The sequence below is a fragment of the Pithys albifrons genome, chromosome 25 (assembly GCF_047495875.1).
Source record: "Pithys albifrons albifrons isolate INPA30051 chromosome 25, PitAlb_v1, whole genome shotgun sequence".
NCBI classification, from domain to species: Eukaryota; Metazoa; Chordata; class Aves; order Passeriformes; family Thamnophilidae; genus Pithys; species Pithys albifrons.
The window spans coordinates 740,475-758,898 of NC_092482.1; the positions used below are offsets into that span (position 1 = coordinate 740,475).

Sequence of the window (18,424 nt, forward strand, 5' to 3'; positions counted from 1 at the left end):
GAGCCCCCAGACCCACAGGCAGGGCCTGGGGCCTGGGGAGGCAGTGCTGGAAGGGAAGTGCTGCCCTTTCTCTCTGGGGTGCTGGGGTTTGTCACCCGTGGGTCACAGCCCCCTCGGGAGGGCAGTGCCAGCCTGGCAGGGTGTGGTGGCGGCACCCACGCCCAGATCAGCGGGAAGTGCTCGGCCCAGGGACTGAGGTTTGTGGATCTTCCCAACAGCTGGGTGAGGGTGGCACTGGGCCCATGGGGCCTCCACCCTGCTCTGACACACACCTGGGCACCGTGTCCCCTCGCCAGCCCCAAACTCACGTGAGGGAACACGGCTCCTTGGTCCCACTCACCCACTGGCACCAGGCAGAGCCCCTCACAGCCACGAGCTGGGGCTCCGGGGTCCCTTCCCCTGCTCCCACCTGCAGCCACAGGATGGGCAGGTGCCACTGGGACCAGCGCTCCTGGGAATGCCAGGCAGGAACAGCCCTGTGGGACAGTGCCAGAGGTGCAGAGGTGGGATGCAGGGGCAGGAACACGAGGTGGGATGAGGGGGTTGCAGGGACAAGGCTGCAGGACCCCGTGGGTGACACGATGAAGGCAGCACTGCCCTTCCCTGCCCCTCTGACCCTCACCAAGAGGGAGCATAAATGAGATTCGTGGCTGTCGCCCCGGCTGTGCCCCTCTGTGCCGTGCCGGGCCGTGCCATGTGCCCCTTGCCTTGTGCCGCGAGGTCCCTCTCTGTGCACAGCCAACAATTCCCGTTCTCTGGCAAGGGCGTTGGAAGCTCCGTCTCTCACCTGCCCCCGGAGCGGAGATTCCCCGCAGGGACAGCGGGTGCGGGATGCGCGCCCGGACCCCTCCTGCTCCCCCGGCCTGGGGGTCCCGCTGAGCCCCCGGGGCTGGGACTGCCCCACGGGTGACTCGGGCGCCGAGTGACGGCGGCAGCGCCCGGCGGGACCGGTCCGGCGGGGCCGGGGGTGACGCAGCACCGGCAGCCCCGAGCCCTTCCCGAGCGCCGCTTCCTGCCGGGCCCGGGGGTCTCGCACAGCCCGGGGGTCCCCGTGCCCCCGGCCCGGCCCGGCCCAGCCCTGCCCTGTCCAGGTACGTCCCGTCCAGTCCCGCCCCGCCCCGGCCACACCTGGCCCCGCCCACTGACGTCACCCAGGTGGGACCCTCGTGGTCGCGCCCTTCCTCTGCCACCGCCTCGCCCCGCCCATTCCGCGCCACTGTCCAATCAGCTGCCGGTGAGGGGCGGGGCCGCCGCGCCCCGCCAATGGAAAGCGGATAAACACGTTCGGCGGGGGCGGGGTCGGTGTTGACGGACGTGCCGAGAAACCAATGGCGAGGCAGCAGAGCGGGGGCGGGGCGTGCGGCGGGGCGGGGCCGCGCCAGGGGCGCTGCTCGCCTTTTGTTCGGGCAGGAGCGGGCGGAGGAGAGAGACGGGACAGCGAGAACGGGGACAGCGGGGACACCGGGAGCGGGGGAGCACGGTGAGCGGGGACACCGGGCACGGGAACACCGGGCACAGGGGGAGCGCTCCGGTCAGCGGGGGCACCGGGAACGGGGGAACGCGGTGAGCGGGGGCACCGGGAACGGGCACACCGGGCACGGGAACACCGGGCACAGGGGGAGCGCTCCGGTCAGCGGGGCAGGGTACCGGGCACGGGTGGTACTGGACGCGAGAGAGGGACGGTGATCGGGACAGGGCACCGGGCGGGGACTGACGGTGAGCGGCGATCGGCGGGACCGGGCAGGGAGCGCTCCGGTGAGCGGGGACGGGCCGGCAGGACCGGGCTGGCAGAGATCGCAGCGGGGAGCGCTCCGGTGAGCGGAGCCGGAGCTGGGGCCGGGCAGCACCGACGCGGCCCCGCCGGTTTGGAAGTGCGGGGCGGCGGCTGCGGCCCCATCCTGGCCCCGCCCGGAGCCGCCGCTGGGCGGGCGAGGCCCTGGCACGGGGCTCTTGCGGGGCTCTTGCGCAAACGGAGCTGCTCCGTGCCCTGAGTCACACCTGGGGACGCCTCCTGCTGCTGTCGAGGCCGCGCCGGAGCCCCTCAGTACCGCCGTCCCCACACGCGGGGCCGGGGCTGCCCCTCGCCCACCGCCGGGCACGGGGGGCTGCGGGGCACGGGGGGCCCGGGTGACCTGGCACCCCCCAGGCTGCGGGTCAGGAGTGCTGGGCACGGCGGGGCGGGGGGAGCTCAGCCGAGCCCCTGACAGCGGATATCCGCCCCGGGAAACACGGGGGAGCGAAACTTGGCTGGCTGGCTGATGTTTGGAGAGGAGAGAGCACTCTAATTGCGTTAGCTGAGCGATTAGCTTAATTAATCAGGTTTACAGCACAGATGAAAGGGTAATGCTGAAATGTTGCTGGGAGTTGCCCGGAGAAGGCAAACGTGGGCTGTCATATGAGCAACACGGAGAGACGTGTGTGCTGGGAGGGCAGCGTGAGCGCCCACCGAGGGCACGGCTGCTGCCAGGGATGGGCCCGGGCACCGTTCCTGCCTGCTGGGCTGTGAACGCACCAGCCTGCCCCGCTCTGGCCAGGCACCCCCGGCTGCCCGAGGTCACTGGTGGGTTCCTGAGTCAGCCCCGTGCCTGGGTTGATGTTCCCTGTCAGCTTCTCCCTGTCGGAGGGGTGGCGGGGCTGGAGACACCCCGAGCCCCAGCTGGCTCCGGCCCCCGCAGCCGCTGCACCTCCTGTGCCAGCCCACATCGTGCCGGTTGTGGTGCCGGTGCCAGCCCCGACGCCCGCGGGCCGGGTGTCCGTGTGCCGGCGGGGAGCGGGGGCAGCGTGTCCTGCCAGCCGGAGGGGCTGGAGCGGCGCCGGGCGCGTTGGCTCCGGGCTGGCAGCCCCATCCCTGATGGGTGCGGTGCCCGCCGGGTCTGCTCCAGGCCCCGCTCTCGGGGGTCCGGCTCAACTGGAAATGGGGCTGGGGAGGTTTTAAGTTCCTTTTCTGTGTCCCCGTCGGTGTCGGAGCTGCCTGGAAGGGGGCAGGGCACCCACTGGAACCGTCTTTGTGCACCTGAAGCCCGTGATTGTTCATTGCTTTGGAGGATTTCCATGAAGTGTCACGAAAAACCCATTTTACTGCTAATTTGGCTTAACCAAGTTGGCCATCAGGACGGGGACGCCCGGAGCTCCTGGCGCCGTGGCTGAGGGTTGTTGTGCAGCCCAGGGGTGGCCGCTGTGCGGGTGTTGGGGCAGCCGTGGGTCCCACGCCCAGGACGCTGGGGGAAGGTGGGGCGGCCGCGCGGGGCCCTCCGCAGACAATGGCGTTCCACTCTATTGTCCGCTTGATGCGCCGTGTCCGTGCCGGCTGCAGGAAGCGCGTCCAGCCCTGGCGGGCCGAGCCGGGCTGCTCAGCTGGGTCTCCCGGGGCTGGATGTGCGAGTGGTTTGTGCCCCGCGCCCGGAGCCTCGAGCTCCGCCGGCCGAGCTGCAGCGGGGACCGTGGGGAGCGTCCCCTCTGCTCCCGGGGCCGTATTTCAGCGTATCATTCGGCGCTGCCCTAATCCCATTAACTCTCCCTTTTGTTTCCCCCCCCGAAGGCCGAAGCCCCCGCAGGCGGGCAGGCGCTGCGGTGCAGCTGCACAGCTCCTTCGGCTCGGTCTGTTCTTGCGAGGACGCTTCCCTTCAAGGCTGTGGTTTGGTGTGGGAGCGCTTGATGGGATTTGGCTTTTTATCACACTTCCAGATCTCCAGGATTTAAGCGGGCGCTTCTGCCGGGCGCGCTGCCGCTCGCAGATGGCACAGCCTGGGAGCAGAGCTGCCCTTGGCCCCGCTCCGCAGGTTGGGGGAGCGGAGCCTCTGTGCGAGAACTTGTAGAACTTTAATTACGGCATCGGTACTGAGGCTTCTGCTTGAAGGTTTAAATTAGACTGAAGTCTAATTAGCAGAAGTTACAAAGAAATGTAACATCTATTAAAACAGCACAAGCCTACCTTGGACTGCAGCTGGTGTTGCCTCACCCAGACAGGGTGTGTGGACACGCAGCATCACCCAGAGCCGGGCGTGGGTGGTGGCTCTCAGTACCGTGGAGTGTCCTGGGTGGGTCTGTGTGGATGGAAACAGCTCGGATGGCAGCTCAGGAGGACACCAGGGCTGCACTGGGCTCTCAAACCACATGCTCTGTTTTGGGAGGGCTGTCTTTACCCACCCTTTTCCCGTGGACACTGGGGAGGTGGTGGAGGACAGTGAGGGTGGGGACGTGTAGATGCTCCCCCTTAATAAAAAGGCTTAAAACTTGACATAAACATGATATCTGTGTTTAAACAGGGCCGGCTTTGGGGCCACGCAGGTCCCTCGGTGTGCAGAGCTCCTCGCCCCGTCCCCTCCCCACCTCTGGCGTGGGAATGCGGCCCGGCTCGGTGGTGGCTGCGGGGGGAGGTGAAGATGTTTCTATTTAGGCAGAGGTTTCAAATACCCTTCTAAATACGCCAGCCCCGATGGGTTCTGCTGCGCTGCTGAGACCCCGGAGGCATTTTTGCCACGCCTCGGCCGCTCGGCTCGGGAGCCCCGTGCTGGGGGTGCCGTCTGCGTCGTCTGATCGCAGCCAGGGAGTCCCGGGCAGGATCGTGCCCCGCGCCGGGGCTGGCAGCCCGCGGGAGGCGGAACGCTCGGTGTTTTCCAAATATCCCACGCCCGGCTGATCAGACCTGGGAGGCGTGACGGTGGCAGTCCCCCCCCGGGGGACGAGGGGGCGGGTCCCGCGTGGATTTTGGGGGTGGGTGGCTGGATGAAGCGCCTGTGCCTCGGCGGAGGGGGAAGGAGCTCCGGCTGCCGGCGAGAACCTGCCCGGATCGCGGTGACGCGCGGGCAGAGCCCTGGTGACAAATCATTAACTTGCTCCGACAGGCCGGGTGCTGACGGCTGTTGGTGATAATTCCTTGTGAAGCATCTGAACTTTGCAGCTGTAATGCAACTGGATGGAGAAATTAAACTGAGGCTCGGCACCTCCACCTCCCTCCCCACTGCCCCAGCTCCTCTGGCAGGGCCAGGTGGCAAATCCTGTGTCCTGGACACTGGCTGGAGCTGGGAATGGCCTGCAAGCCCCACAGCCTGCCATTAGCGTGTTCTCTAAGAACAACTTGTTCTTTGTGCTCTTTGAAACCAAATAATGTTTCTAATTTTTTTATCCCGATTGATTATTGTGATTAATTGCACCATGCCAGTTCTCTTTTCCATGGGCAAGTGGCAAATTCCTGTTTTTCCCTCGCTGTGATTCTAATGAGCTCAGCACACTTTATCTGAGGGGGGTACGTGCCCATGTGGGTCCCCCAGTGCTGGTGCCTCTGTGGGCGGTGGTGTCGGTGCCAGAAGCTCGGGAAGCAGGAGGGGAGATGCACTGCCAGAGACCCTGCGGTGGTTGTTTGGCAGGTGAATGTCCCTGGGAGGACCTTTCTGCCCCGGGGCTGGAGTCCTTCCCCCTGCAGAGGAGCTGGATGGGAGCTGTGTGGGTGTGGGTGTCATGCTCGGCGCTGTGCGTGCGCTCACAGCGGGAGAGGACTTGATGGATAACACTGTGTTGGTTTGTGATTCGAAGTGCCAAAACATCACAGTCTGGGCCTGGCGTGTGCTGGAGCTGTCAGGAGCTGTTAATTCAGGTGCTGCCGAGGCATTTCGGGACGTGCTCTGGGTTGATGGAGAGCATCAGCTGAGTGCGGCGGGTTGTGGTGGAGCCTCTGCTGGGGCTGCTCTGCTGCCAGAGCCTCCGAGCCTGATCTGGCTGTGCTCGGGCAGAGGGGGCTTTGCACGGGGCATTCAGCGGCTCAAACAGGAGCAGCTGGAGAACGAAAAGGGTTTCAAACCCCCTCCAGTGAGGGAGCCCAGGTCTGAAACTCCTGCAGGCTGCTGCCCTTCCTGAGTGCCCTGAAGTTGTCCGAGTTGGTGGGGCAGCTGGGAGCTGCTCCAGACCTGGGAGCATTTGTGAACAAAGGCCATGGGCTCCTTTGTGTGCAGGGCCAGGCCAGGCCAGTGCTGTTTCGCCTGCTCTAACGAGAGGCTGATCCCCTGCTGCTGTCTTCTCCTCATTAAACTTCAAGCTGCTCCCGTTCCCCTTTGAATTCTTCCACTCATCTTCCCTATAAAGCCCCATTGAAAGGGCTCCTGGTGCTGGGATCTGACTCAAACGTTTCCCATTGATGCTAGTGAGGTCTTGACAAGCTCCTTTCTCTGCCTGCTCCTGCTGCGTGTTCCTGAGGATCTTCTTCAAAACCACTGAAGCTTTTGTACAGTGTCTGTGGGGGGCTTTGTTAGTGGCTGCCCCAGCTTTGCCAGCCCTTGGTGTCACTTCTGGGCACCTCGGGGCAGTGGGTGTGAGTGGTAGGGGACCTCAGGGTACAGTTCTCTGTGTGCCCTTGGCCGTGGGAGGACGTGGTGCTGCGGCTGTTGAGGCCCAGGCTGCCTGAGCGGGTGGTCACTAATCCCCGGCTGCTGCAGGAAGGAGATCACTTGTGTGTAGCGTAAGTGCTTCTAAAATAGAGTCTTTTCTTGTGCTGCATTTATTGAATTGCCTTAACTGGCTCTTCCTTTTCCTTAAAAGCCTCAGCGACTGCAATTGCAGCTGCTTGCACATCCCCACCACTGAGCTCAGCCCCTCACATGCTGCGGCTGCGCAGCAGGACCCCCAGCACTGCTGCCCTCTGCTTCTGGGGTGTGTGTGCAAGGACAGGGCTCTGGGGTGGGCTCTGGCAGCCCCCACACTGCTCTGTGCCAAGAGCTGCATGTGATGAGCTCGGGCTGCCCCTCACACCCACTCACCCCGGGACCTGGTACCTTCTCCTGTGCAGCCTCTGCCTGGGGTTTGGGCTTTGGGGGATACCCAGTGCACCCACCTACTCGCTTTGTGGTGACCACTCTGGGGTCGTGGCTGCTCTCCCAGGAACCACTGCTGCCCAGGAAGCCCCTGGGCTATAGATATTTCTGCATGAAGCAGGACTCAAGCCCTCCCTGCTGCTGTTCTGGGCAGCTCAGCTCTGTCTGCTGGCTGTATCCTTCCTGGCAAGGCTGAAGGCTTCTCCAGGAGCCGGAGGGAAGGGCTGGTCAGGCCTGGGGCTGCATGTTTGCCAGAGACTTCCTCTGCAGACGGTGTCCCGGGGGGCCAGTGCTGCCTGGACACCGATCAAATGGCTCTGGGGGCGGATGAGCCGCTGGCCTGTGCCCGGCAGCCACGGGAGCTTCCTCTGCCTTCCCCAGCATTCCTGGCTGCGGGAAGTGGTGGAAGAGGGATTAACCTTCTCCTGGCTGTGACCTGCGGGGGTGGCTGAAGTCCAGCACCCCTTCCCTGAAAGCATTGCCAGGGAATGGCTCCTGCTGAAGGTGAACCCGGGTGTAACCAGCATCCCAACGCCCCTCTCACTCTCATCCCACTGAGGAGGAGGAGGGAGGACACCTGAGGACAGAGCTGGAGGACGGGGAGAAGTGCGTGTCAGCGTCTGCCCCTTACTGAGTGAAGAGCAGGAGGCGTTTGACACGGCTCAGAAAATGTCACTGCTCACTGCAGGAGCATCTGACATTTGCTCTGTTGGCCTCATCACCTCAGGTGCCACTTGCCTCTGGCCCCTGTGGTGATGAGCAAACTCTGCTGGGAGGATGCTCAGGGGAAGGACAGGTGCTGTGTTTAGCAAGGTGCCTGTGGTCTCTTCTTGGTGGCTGCTGGACCCAGTTGCCTGCTTGGAGCTCATTGGGGCTGATTGCCTGAGCTCCTGTCTGGGCTCGTGGAGCTGTGCTGGCTTTTGATGTCCCTGGGTGCCTCGGTGCAGACAGAGGGGGTGGCTCATGCATAATGCAGGGATCTGTACAGTGACTGAACCCAACTCCTGGAGGTTTGGAAAATTAAGTGCCTGTCAGGTGCCCATAAATTGTAGTGTGGATGTTACTGCTCAACGACGGTGCAGCAGCACCAGTCCCTGCCCAGTCTGGCTTGCTGCTGTCCAGGGCCCTGCCCTGGCTGCAGTGGATGTTTGGGGTTCCTACACCCCACTTTTGTGGAAGGAGCTTTCCCACCCTCAGCTCTGTTCTCCCCCTGCCCTTGTCCAGAACAGCTTTCTGGTGTACTCCTGGGGCTGCTGGGGCCAGAGCTCTGCATGCCAGCTGGGCTGGGTGATGGCTCACCCAGCTCCTGTACTGTGGTGACAGGCCCTGGCGGTGCCACAGAGTGCTCTCCTGCCCTCCGTGCTTCCTCATATGTGATTATTGCTTCTCTTGGGCTTCGCAACACAATTTGGAGGATCTGCCAGCATGGCCAGGATGACCCAGCTGAAGGTCTTGCTGTCCCAAATCGTGATGCTCACAAGCGTGGGGGTGCGACACTTGGCACTGAGGCTCTCCCAGCCCATCCCTGCTCTGGCACAGGGTGGGGAGCGGAGCTGGTTCTCCCCTTGCCCCTGGCGCCGTGTGTCACACCCCGTCCTGCCACACTGACCGGACCCTCCAGCTCCCCCCGCCGTGGGAAGCGTCTGCCCCCGCCGCCCTCCGCGAGCGGGTTCCTCTGCTGCCTGACCACCGCACTTTATGCACAGCCCGTCACAGCCGCGCTGAGCTGCCAGTGCTGCCTGACAGCACAAGAAATATTGGACTGGCAGGAGGAGCGGCCCTGCCGCGGCTCGGGGAAGGCGGCTGGGGCTGCCGATGGACGCGGGGGTTGCGGGATGCGCTCAGCCGAGGGGGCAAGCGGGGCGCTTGGTCCCCATCTGTCCGCTGCTCCCGGGAAGTAGGGCTTGGGATTCCTCCCTGCGAGCGCCAGACCGTGCGGCTGGCGAGGGCTCGGCCGCTGCTTGGGAACAGCCGGCAGCGCCGGGACGAGCCGCGCCAAGCCCGAGCGCGCCGGCCCCGCCGGTCCGCCCCGCGGAGCCGCGTCCGCCGCCACCACCCGACGCCCTGACTCAGCCGCGGGGGCTCGGCCGCGTCCCTGCGCTCCCCGGGAGGTGCTGCGGGTCCCTGCGAGCCCCGCGCTGTGCCGGAGCTGGAGCGGGGCCAGGGCCGCGCGGTCCAGCCCGGCGCAGGAATCGGGGCCGGTGCAGGTGGTAATTAGGTTGTTTGGAAGTGGGTGCTGCTGCTCCCAGGTATGCCGGGCGGCAGCTGCGCCCTCCGCCGCTTATCGCCTCTGAAACTGTGACTCATCCCGCTCCCGCGCGGCCGGGAAGGGGCAGGAATCCCGCTGGGTGCCTGGGTGATGGGTCAGCGGCGGCAGGGCTGGGCGGGCGCTGTCGCCATCCTTCCCTCTGTCCTTGCCTCTCTCCATCCCTCCTGGCCGTGCCGGGGGCCTGAATGTGGGGCTGGTGACTCACAGCCCTGCAGCCTCCGCCTTCGCCCAGCTGAGCTCAGGCATTAAGCCGTGAGCCATCCCCCTCCCCCTGCGTCCCCAAATTAAAGACAAGGAAAGCCCAGCCCTGCTCCCGGCAACCTTGGCTGGTTTGTCCTGAGTGTTGGGATGTGCCGGGTTGCCCTGTCCCGGCATTGCGTGGGGAGTGCCAACCCCCAGACCACGCCGTGGGTGCCTGTGGTGCTGAGCACTCACAGGAGAGCTGAGCTGGTGGCTTTGTCTGCTTATTTTAGGTGCTTTAGGAGCATCCCAGAGAGCTTCTAAAAAGGTTCATTTTATTCTTGGAGCTCTAGCCATGTGGAGCTTGGAGCTCCTGGCATGTCCCTGGCTCTTTGCAGGTCCTGTCTGTGCAGAGTCTTAAAAAAGTGCAGGGGCAGCAAGGGGACTCAGGAATGGGATATCTGGCTGTGGGATTCCCCTGTGCTGGGTAGAGCCTTCCCACACCCTGGTCATGATGGTGGTGAGACACGGCCTTGAGACGCAGCCATGGTTCATGTCTGAACATGAGCAGCAAAGTGCTGAGCTGTGGGTTCGTCATCCTGGTGCTGCCTTTCATCTGCCGTGGGGGAGGAGGGCAGATAGGGATCGGCTCCATCTCCTCGTGGGCTGTGCAGGGGCTGGCTGCCCCGCTGTTCAGGGCAGGAGAGGGGCAGGAGGGTGCTGTGGCAGCCTGGGCTCTCCTGGAGGCATAAGCTCTCCCCTCCCCGCCCCGCAGAGCAGCCATGGAGGTGATGAACATGATGGAGCAGCCCATCAAGGTGACCGAGTGGCAGCAGACCTACACCTACGACTCTGGAATCCACTCCGGCGTCAACACCCAGGTGCCCTCTGTCAGCAGCAAGTGCCTTGGGGATGATGACGAGGTGTATGGGAAGCAGTACACCATCAAGAAGACAACCACCACGAGTTACTGCCAGGGAGGGAACCAGGGCCAGAGCCAAGCACAAGGTAAGGGCTGCGAAGCCCAGCACATCTGTGGGCTCAGCTGCTCGGCTCCTGCCTTCCTTTTCCTCCCCCATAGCCATGCTGCTCTGGGCACTTCTCCATGCCACCTTCTGCACCCCAGGAGTTGTTGCTGCCTGAAATATTCTCCCTCCCGTCCTCCTTCCCAGCGCCAAGAGGCTCTCACGTGGGGGCGGAGGCGGCCAGCCCGCGCTGGTGCCAAGCTGTGCACACATCCGAGCGCGCCGGCGGGTTGGCTTGAGTTGGGAACAGCTGATCCTTGCCCACGGATCTGCCACCTGCTCTGCTGCCTGTCTGCCTGCTGGGAAACCCATCCCAGCACGGCTTCCAGAGCTGCCAGTGTGTTCCGTAACGCCACACCACCGGCCCAGCTTCTCCCACTGAGGCGAGAGCGATGCAGAGCTGCAGTCCCAGAGCAAAGGAAATGCTTCCCCCAGGTTTATCCCTGCAAAGTGGTGTGGTTTGCCCTGCTCACCTCTGTGGTTTCCTGTCAAGGAATAGGCCTTGGAAGGTTTATTTGCCAGCTCCCCCAAGAGTCAGAGCCCCCCAAGCCCCGTGTGGTCCCTGTGTCGTAGAGGTGGGGACCATGGGGGGTGCCACAGCATGTCACTTATCTCAGCATCCTTGATGGGGAAGGCCTTGGTGTCTTCCTTTTTCCCAGTGCTATCTTGTCCTAAGTTGCAAATATCCTTAATTTTTTAATTAATGGGCCGTGTGTGACAACTGCCTCATCATGCTGCCTAATTGAGTGTTGTCTTATCTCTGTGCTGCCATATCTGTTTACGCTTTGAAGCTGCGGCTCCATGCAGAGTGTGCTGGCACTGCTGACGTGGCTGGTGTCGCTGCGCTAAGCTCTTGCTCATCTAGTTGGGATTGGGAAGGAGGGCTGGGAGTGCTCCTTGGAGAGAGCCCGAGGCTAACGCTGCTTCCCTGTCCCCGTGCAGCGGACATGGAGGCTCAGCTGGCCATGACCCGTGCCCAGCGCGTCCGGGCCGCCATGTACCCCGAGACGGTGGAGGACCGCTCGCTCCTCATCACCACCCAGCTGGAGGGGCAGCAGACCAACGTGCAGCGCCTGGCAGAGCCCTCCCAGATGCTGAAGTCAGCCATCGTGCACCTCATCAACTACCAGGATGATGCTGAGCTGGCCACACGTGCCATCCCAGAGCTCACCAAGCTGCTGAATGATGAAGACCAAGTAAGGAACTGCTGCACGTGTCTCTGTGCTTCCAGCTGCTGCACTGATGGGATGCACTTCCCTGGCACAGCTGGACTCTTGCCGCTGTGGGTCTCCATGGCTGTGTCTGGCTCCTTCCTCTTGGCAAAACTCTGATTGTCTCTGCCCAGCACCAGAACTGAGCTCCTCTTTGCTCATGGTGTTCCCTCACAGCCTGTCCTTGCTGTGAGACCCTCTCTCACATGCTGGCTCCTCTCCCCGCAGGTGGTGGTCAGCAAGGCAGCCATGATTGTCAACCAGCTGTCCAAGAAGGAGGCGTCGCGCCGCGCGCTGATGCAGTCCCCGCAGATCGTGGCGGCCGTGGTGCGCACCATGCAGAGCACCAGCGACCTGGACACGGCGCGCTGCACCACCAGCATCCTGCACAACCTCTCGCACCACCGCGAGGGCCTGCTCTCCATCTTCAAGTCTGGTGGTATCCCAGCCCTTGTCAGGATGCTGAGGTATGTGCTGGCGGGGTGGGGGCTCCAGCGGGGATGGCAGAGCCAGGTGGTCCCTCCCAGGCTGAGGTCAGGGGAGGGGGGGACTCATGCTGCCCCTCCATTATGTGAGTCTTCCTGCTCACCCAAACAAGGGAGTGGGAAACTGAGCCTGTGGAAGTCCTCGGTGTTTGCTGCATTTGGAGCCTGCATGGGGGCAGGAGGAGGGGAGTGGTCCCCTGCACTGTCCTGGCTGTGGAGATGGGGCTCAGGCTCTGCTCTGCCTTGAGCAGGGGGTGTCCCTTCCCTGGGACCATAGAGTGTGGTGGACTGGCACTGGGTCCTGCTGAGGGGTGTTGGTAGGCTCAGGACAGCCCTGTGGGCTCCACCTCAGCCCAGTGAGCCCAGTGTTGCTCCTGTGCTGACGTGGCTTTGCCACCCTCCCACAGCTCACCTGTCGAGTCAGTCCTTTTCTACGCCATCACCACCCTGCACAACCTGCTGCTCTACCAGGAGGGGGCCAAGATGGCCGTGCGCTTGGCCGACGGGCTGCAGAAGATGGTTCCCCTTCTGAACAAGAACAACCCCAAGTTCCTGGCCATCACCACCGACTGCCTCCAGCTTCTGGCCTACGGGAACCAGGAAAGCAAGGTGGGATAGGGATCCAGCCTTCCTGTGACGTGGGATCCTGCTGGAGGGAGGCTGGTGGGACTGTTGCCCAACCTTGCACCTCAGAGATGGAAGCTTGGGAGGGAGCAGTGGAGGCCCACTCTGTTGTGTGCCACTGGCAGGGTGACCTGTATGCCAAGGGGTGCCTGGTTTGTGTCCTGGCATGATGTGGGGAATCCAGAGCAGGGATCCAAACAGCCCAGAGCTGCTGCATGCCCCAGCCCTCCATTCTTGATGCCCCATCCCTAGAAGTGTTCAAGGCCAGGTTGGATGGGCTTGAAGCAACCTGATCTAGTGGAAAGTGTCCCTGCCCATGGCAGGGAGTGGGACTGGGAAGGCTTTAATGTCTCTTCCAACCCAAACCATTTTGTGATTCTGTCTTGTAGCTGATTATTTTGGCCAATGGAGGACCCCAGGCCCTGGTGCAGATCATGCGCAGCTACAACTATGAGAAGCTGCTCTGGACCACCAGTCGGGTGCTGAAGGTGCTGTCGGTGTGTCCCAGCAACAAGCCTGCCATTGTCGAGGCTGGTAAGAGGGGCTGGGGGCTGTGGCAGTGGTGTCAGGGTGATGCAGCTGAAGGTGCATCCCACTGTGGGTGTGTGGGATGGGCAGGTGTCTGGCACAGCCAGGTGAAGCCACCTGTGCTGGCCTGGATTCCTGCTCTGAAGGCTGCTGAGGTGCATTCCTGGCACCATGTGTGGGCAGAACCATCCCAGCTGTCCGGGAGCTCTTTCCATACCACATTTGGCCTCTGCTGAGGCCACCCCAGCCCTGTGTGTGGGAGCATCGGCCAGTGGTGTCCAACCCACTCAGAGCCACTGCCTCTTGCTCCTCCTTCCTGCTGGGACAGCTGAGGGCACTCACAGGGTGGCTGTCCCCTTCCCTGCAGGTGGCATGCAGGCACTGGGCAAGCACCTGACCAGCTCCAGCCCCAGGCTGGTCCAGAACTGCCTCTGGACCCTGCGGAACCTCTCTGACGTGGCAACCAAACAGGTGAGTCCTGGCTGTGCTTCAGCACAGCGTTTTGGAGGTGTGTCCATGCCAGGTGTGGGGCTGGCCATGCCAGGCTGAGTCTAAACCCACATGTCCCCAGTCCCATGAGCTGCAGCAGCACATGTGCGTGGCAGGGTGAGGGGATGCCCCGCTGTGCCCAAGCCCCCATGCAGTGTCATGGGGGGCTGCTCACTGCCCATGGCCCTGCCTGTGCCAGGTGGCTGCCAGTGTTCCTGTGTGCTCCCAGTGTGGGGTTGAGGCCACCACGGTCACTCAGTGGGCGTTGCTGGGGTTTGCTCTGGCTTGGCAGCCCACGGGAGCTGCCGGTGGAGCCGCTGCTGAGGTGGTTGTGCCGCGCAGCTGGTTCAGGGGTAGCCCCAGCCCTGCTGTGGCGCTGCTCTCCCAACCCTCTGCTACCTCCTGATGCTTTTCCTCATCTGCTGGGACTGCTGCATGCGGATTAGAGGCTGATGCAGCCTGGAAACTATTTTGGCTGTCATGGAATGTCCCAGGGAAGATGGGGGGATGTGGTCATGGCACTTTAACTCATTCCTGCCCAGCTGCTGGCTGTTTGCTGGCACAGCTGGGACCAGGGTCACTCTGACACCACGCAGGGAGTGCTGGAGGGGGCATCGACAGTGTGATCCCAGCACAGGAAAGCTGCTGGAGAATTAACCTCTGAGTGAAGCTGCAGCTGTGGGAGTGGTTGCAGCTCATGCTGTGCCAGCACTGTGGAGCTGCAGCTCCAGCTGTGGGGGGACAGGAAAGGAGCTGTGGGGGAGTCAGGAATGCTGTGGCCCCTCCATTGCTGCCTGCTGGGGGGCATGTGTGGCCAGCTGTGGGGCTGCAGCCCAGCCACTGGCTGAGCTCATGTCTAGCAGTGGGTGTTGATCCAGCCTCTCATCCCCACTCCAACAGGAGGGCCTGGATGGTGTCCTCAAGATCCTGGTGAACCAGCTGAGCTCCGACGACGTGAACGTGCTGACCTGTGCCACTGGCACTCTCTCCAACCTGACCTGCAACAACAGCAAGAACAAGACGCTGGTGACGCAGTCAAATGGGGTGGAGGCCCTGATCCACACCATCCTGCGGGCAGGTGACAAGGAGGACATCACCGAGCCCGCCGTGTGTGCCCTGCGGCACCTCACCAGCCGGCACCCCGAGGCCGAGATGGCACAGAACTCGGTGCGGCTCAACTATGGCATCCCCGCCATCGTCAAGCTCCTCAACCAGCCCAACCAGTGGCCACTGGTCAAGGTAAGAGGCCGGAGGTCTTGGAGGGCCAGAGGAAGCTGGTGCCTGGGCTTTAGTGAGCCCCCAGCTGGTGGCCCATGGTGGGATGTGCTACTGAGGGAGTCAGCAGCTGGTGCTGTGCATGGAGTGATGTGGGCTGTTGCTGTTGCAGCCCTGGTTCCATTGGGTCGTGTCCTTGGCAGCAGCTGATGGAGGAAATGGCTTGTGCTGGTGCTCAGCCTGGGCAGGGGGTGGATCCGGTGCAGGGGAAAGCTGGAGTCAGCCTGAAGCACAGAGGGTGGCAGGACAGATGGGGAGGGTCCATCCATGAGGTCTCTTGGGGACCACATGCTGCTCTGATCCATAGTCAAGATGAATCTCTCCTTCCCCCTTTTCTCCCAGGCTACCATAGGCCTGATCCGCAACCTGGCGCTGTGCCCTGCCAACCATGCCCCGCTGCAGGAGGCCGCCGTCATCCCCCGCCTGGTGCAGCTGCTGGTCAAGGCTCACCAGGACGCCCAGCGGCACGTAGCTGCCGGCACACAGCAGCCCTACACGGTGAGTCCCCACCCCTGTGCCCATGCTCGGGGTGGCTGTGCCCTGGCATGGGCAACCCTGGTTGAGCACTTGTGCCCTGGCAGGATGGAGTGAAGATGGAAGAGATCGTGGAGGGGTGCACGGGGGCACTGCACATCCTGGCGCGGGACCCCATGAACCGCATGGAGATCTTCCGCCTCAACACCATCCCTCTCTTCGTGCAGGTCAGGGCTGGGGGATGTGGGGGCTGTGCTGGGGCACCTCCCGCAGCCCTGGGCTGGGGGCTCTGTGCATCAGGCCATGCCAGGAGCAGTGGCTCCTCACCAGCTGCTTCATGCAGCCACTGGTGTCTCCTGACAGCTCCTGTACTCGCCTGTGGAGAACATCCAGCGCGTGGCAGCCGGTGTGCTGTGTGAGCTGGCCCAGGACAAGGAGGCGGCGGATGCCATCGATGCTGAGGGAGCCTCGGCCCCCCTGATGGAGCTGCTGCACTCCCGGAACGAGGGAACGGGTAAGTGCCACCGTGCCAGGGTCTGTGCTGGGGGCTCTCTGCCTCCTGGCACTATCCCACCTGGGGCTCTTGGGGCTCCACGTGGCACCAGGAGCTGAGGCTGCTGCCCATCCCTGCAGCCACCTACGCAGCCGCTGTGCTCTTCCGAATCTCGGAGGACAAGAACCCTGACTACAGGAAGCGCGTCTCCGTGGAGCTCACCAACTCCCTGTTCAAGCATGACCCGGCAGCCTGGGAGGCGGTGAGCATCCCAATGAGCCCCTTCCCCTGGGAAAACCACAGCTGCTGGAGTGGCCCTGTCCTGCTCCAAAAGCTGCTGCCAACACCTCTGATCCAAGGTTGGACCAGAGCAATGAGCAAACAGGGGCAGGTGGGGTTGGATGGGCTGTGGCCTCAGCTCCTGGGTCATGGCACCCACTGCCCAGGACGGGTCTGGGCACCACAGAGCCCCTGAGCATCATGCACAAATGAGCATTAATCCCTTCAATTGTGCCGTCTTCTTCCGTAGGCTCAGAGCATGATCCCCATCAATGAGCCCTACTCAGATGGTGAGTATAATGTCAGCCCTTCCCGTGGGATACCTGTGGGCTGTGCTCTGGGTGGGCAGTTACCTTATCTCCACAAACCAGGCTGGTTTTAAAACGTTTCTCAGGTACCTGCCAGTCAAGCCTGCTTGGGATGCTTGGCAGAAAACTCAGCTCCTTGGGAGCACAAACAGCGTCTGCCCTGGGTGGCTGGGCTGGTCCTTAGGCTTGGGGCCAGGGGTGGCAGGTAGCCCTGGTGTCCTTTGCAGCACCATGTTCCACACGCTGCCCCAGGCAGAGGGACCAGGAGGAGGTGGCTGAGGTCTAGAGAAGTCTCTGGCTGGCAGGAGCTGAGGCTGCCATGTCCCTTCTCTGCAGAGCTGGACCCTGGCTATCGCCCCATGTACTCGGGTGACATCCCCCTGGACCCCATCGACATGCACATGGACATGGATGGGGATTACCCCATGGACGCCTACAGCGATGGCGTCCGAGCGCCCTTCGCTGACCACATGCTCGCCTAACCCGCCGCAGCCCCGTGCCAGGTACCTGTGGGGCCGTGGGCTCAGCCCTGCAGCAGGGCAGGGGCCGGGGGAGACTGGGCTGGCTGATGGCACCTGGCATGCCCGGTGTCCCTGGTGCTGCCATCAGTCAATGTCCCCATCACCCTTGGGCTCAGGAGCGCTGGTCTCCTCCCAGATCCCCCTCAGTGGGTGACAGGAGCTCCCTGCCATTGCAGGTGTTCTCTCCATGCAGAAGAGGGTAGCCCCAGAGCTGAGCATTCATGAGAAGGACTTGGGAGACAGAAGTGCCTGAGAAGACAAAACTTTTCCATTCCCACAAGAGGTTTTATTTTTTGATTTGTTTTCTTTGCTGTGGGTCTGTGGAGAAGGTCCTTCTTCCTGGGACTGCTTCAAGCACCTACTGCCGCATCCAGCATCCAAGATACTGTTTCTGAAGCTTTAAAACACAAACCCTGCACCGTTAGCAACCTTCATTGGCAAAATAGTCTTTTCTATGAGTATATATTTCTTTTTTATTTTTAATATGGTGCCAACGGCTTTTGCCGTCTTTACGTTTGTGCTTTCTGACTTCCCCCGGATTTGTTCTGCGTGTCAGTGTTCTAGGAGAGGAATCTAACACGGGAAAACCTTTTGCTTCCTGTGAACTCCAACTGAGTCAGGCCAATCCAGAGTTTGCTGAAAGCAAAGGGTCCATGTCCCAGGACCTTGGGTTTAGCTGTTGGGGTGTCTGAGGTTTAATTCTTTCCCATCAGCTGTTGGAAGCTGACTTTATATCCCTGCCTGTCCTGCCAGTCCCCATAGAGGAGTGATTCCAGCATTAGGAACCGTGTCCTTGTACTGATCTCTGTTGCACATTTTAACCCATTTCCCTTCTCTTTGGTGAGTGGTGTGTTTCCGTCCCTTCCTCCCTTATCTAATGCATTTTTTAAAGAGGCTCTGGATCTGATGGTGGTTTAACACTCCGGCTGGAAAGGGATGGACAGTTACTGGAGTGTGGGTCAGGAATGGAAAAATTTTATTATTTCTGTAAGTTGTTTTTGTATAGACCAAAGCAAAAAATAAAATAACCCCTGCAGCCCTGTGCTGCCCTGAGCCTGTTCTTCTGTCGGCTGGGGATGGTCGGTGAGACACTCTGGGCAGCTGGGTTAAGGTGGCCATCGCCCTCCGTGGGCAGGGTGACCTGGGTGAGCTCGTTCCCACGCTCAGCACCCGCTTTGCCTGGCGCCAGAGCTCGGCAGGACATGGAGGTTCCCGTGCTGTGCCCGAGACAGGAGCGAGCTGGGGCCAAGGCAGCGGGAGGCGCTCGGGAAGTGCAGAACATCCTGCCCGAGCTCAGCGCTGTGGCTGCAGCCAACCCGAGCGCTCGGGGATGTGGAGCTGCTTCCTGCCGCAGCCCGGGCCAGGACCAGCACAACAACAGCAGCTTTCCGGAGCCCCGGCAGAGCCCCGTGCCCTTCCCGAGGGGTAGCCCTCACCCAGCCTGCTGGAGCAGGAGACGA

General features: G+C 62.4%; 1 protein-coding gene across 1 annotated transcript; it reads left to right on the forward strand.

Moving 5' to 3' along the window:
* The first annotated feature begins 1,388 nt into the window (after window positions 1-1,388).
* JUP (junction plakoglobin) lies at window positions 1,389-18,017 on the forward strand. The gene is made up of 15 exons (XM_071577177.1): window positions 1,389-1,480; window positions 10,028-10,260; window positions 11,220-11,473; window positions 11,717-11,955; window positions 12,381-12,582; window positions 12,987-13,131; window positions 13,493-13,596; window positions 14,515-14,853; window positions 15,232-15,387; window positions 15,471-15,590; window positions 15,727-15,877; window positions 15,997-16,118; window positions 16,386-16,425; window positions 16,780-16,946; window positions 17,141-18,017. The coding sequence occupies exons 2-14, from the start codon at window positions 10,035-10,037 to the stop codon at window positions 16,923-16,925; spliced, it is 2,244 nt and encodes a 747-aa protein (XP_071433278.1). The 5' UTR covers window positions 1,389-1,480; window positions 10,028-10,034; the 3' UTR covers window positions 16,926-16,946; window positions 17,141-18,017.
* The last annotated feature ends 407 nt before the right edge of the window (window positions 18,018-18,424 follow it).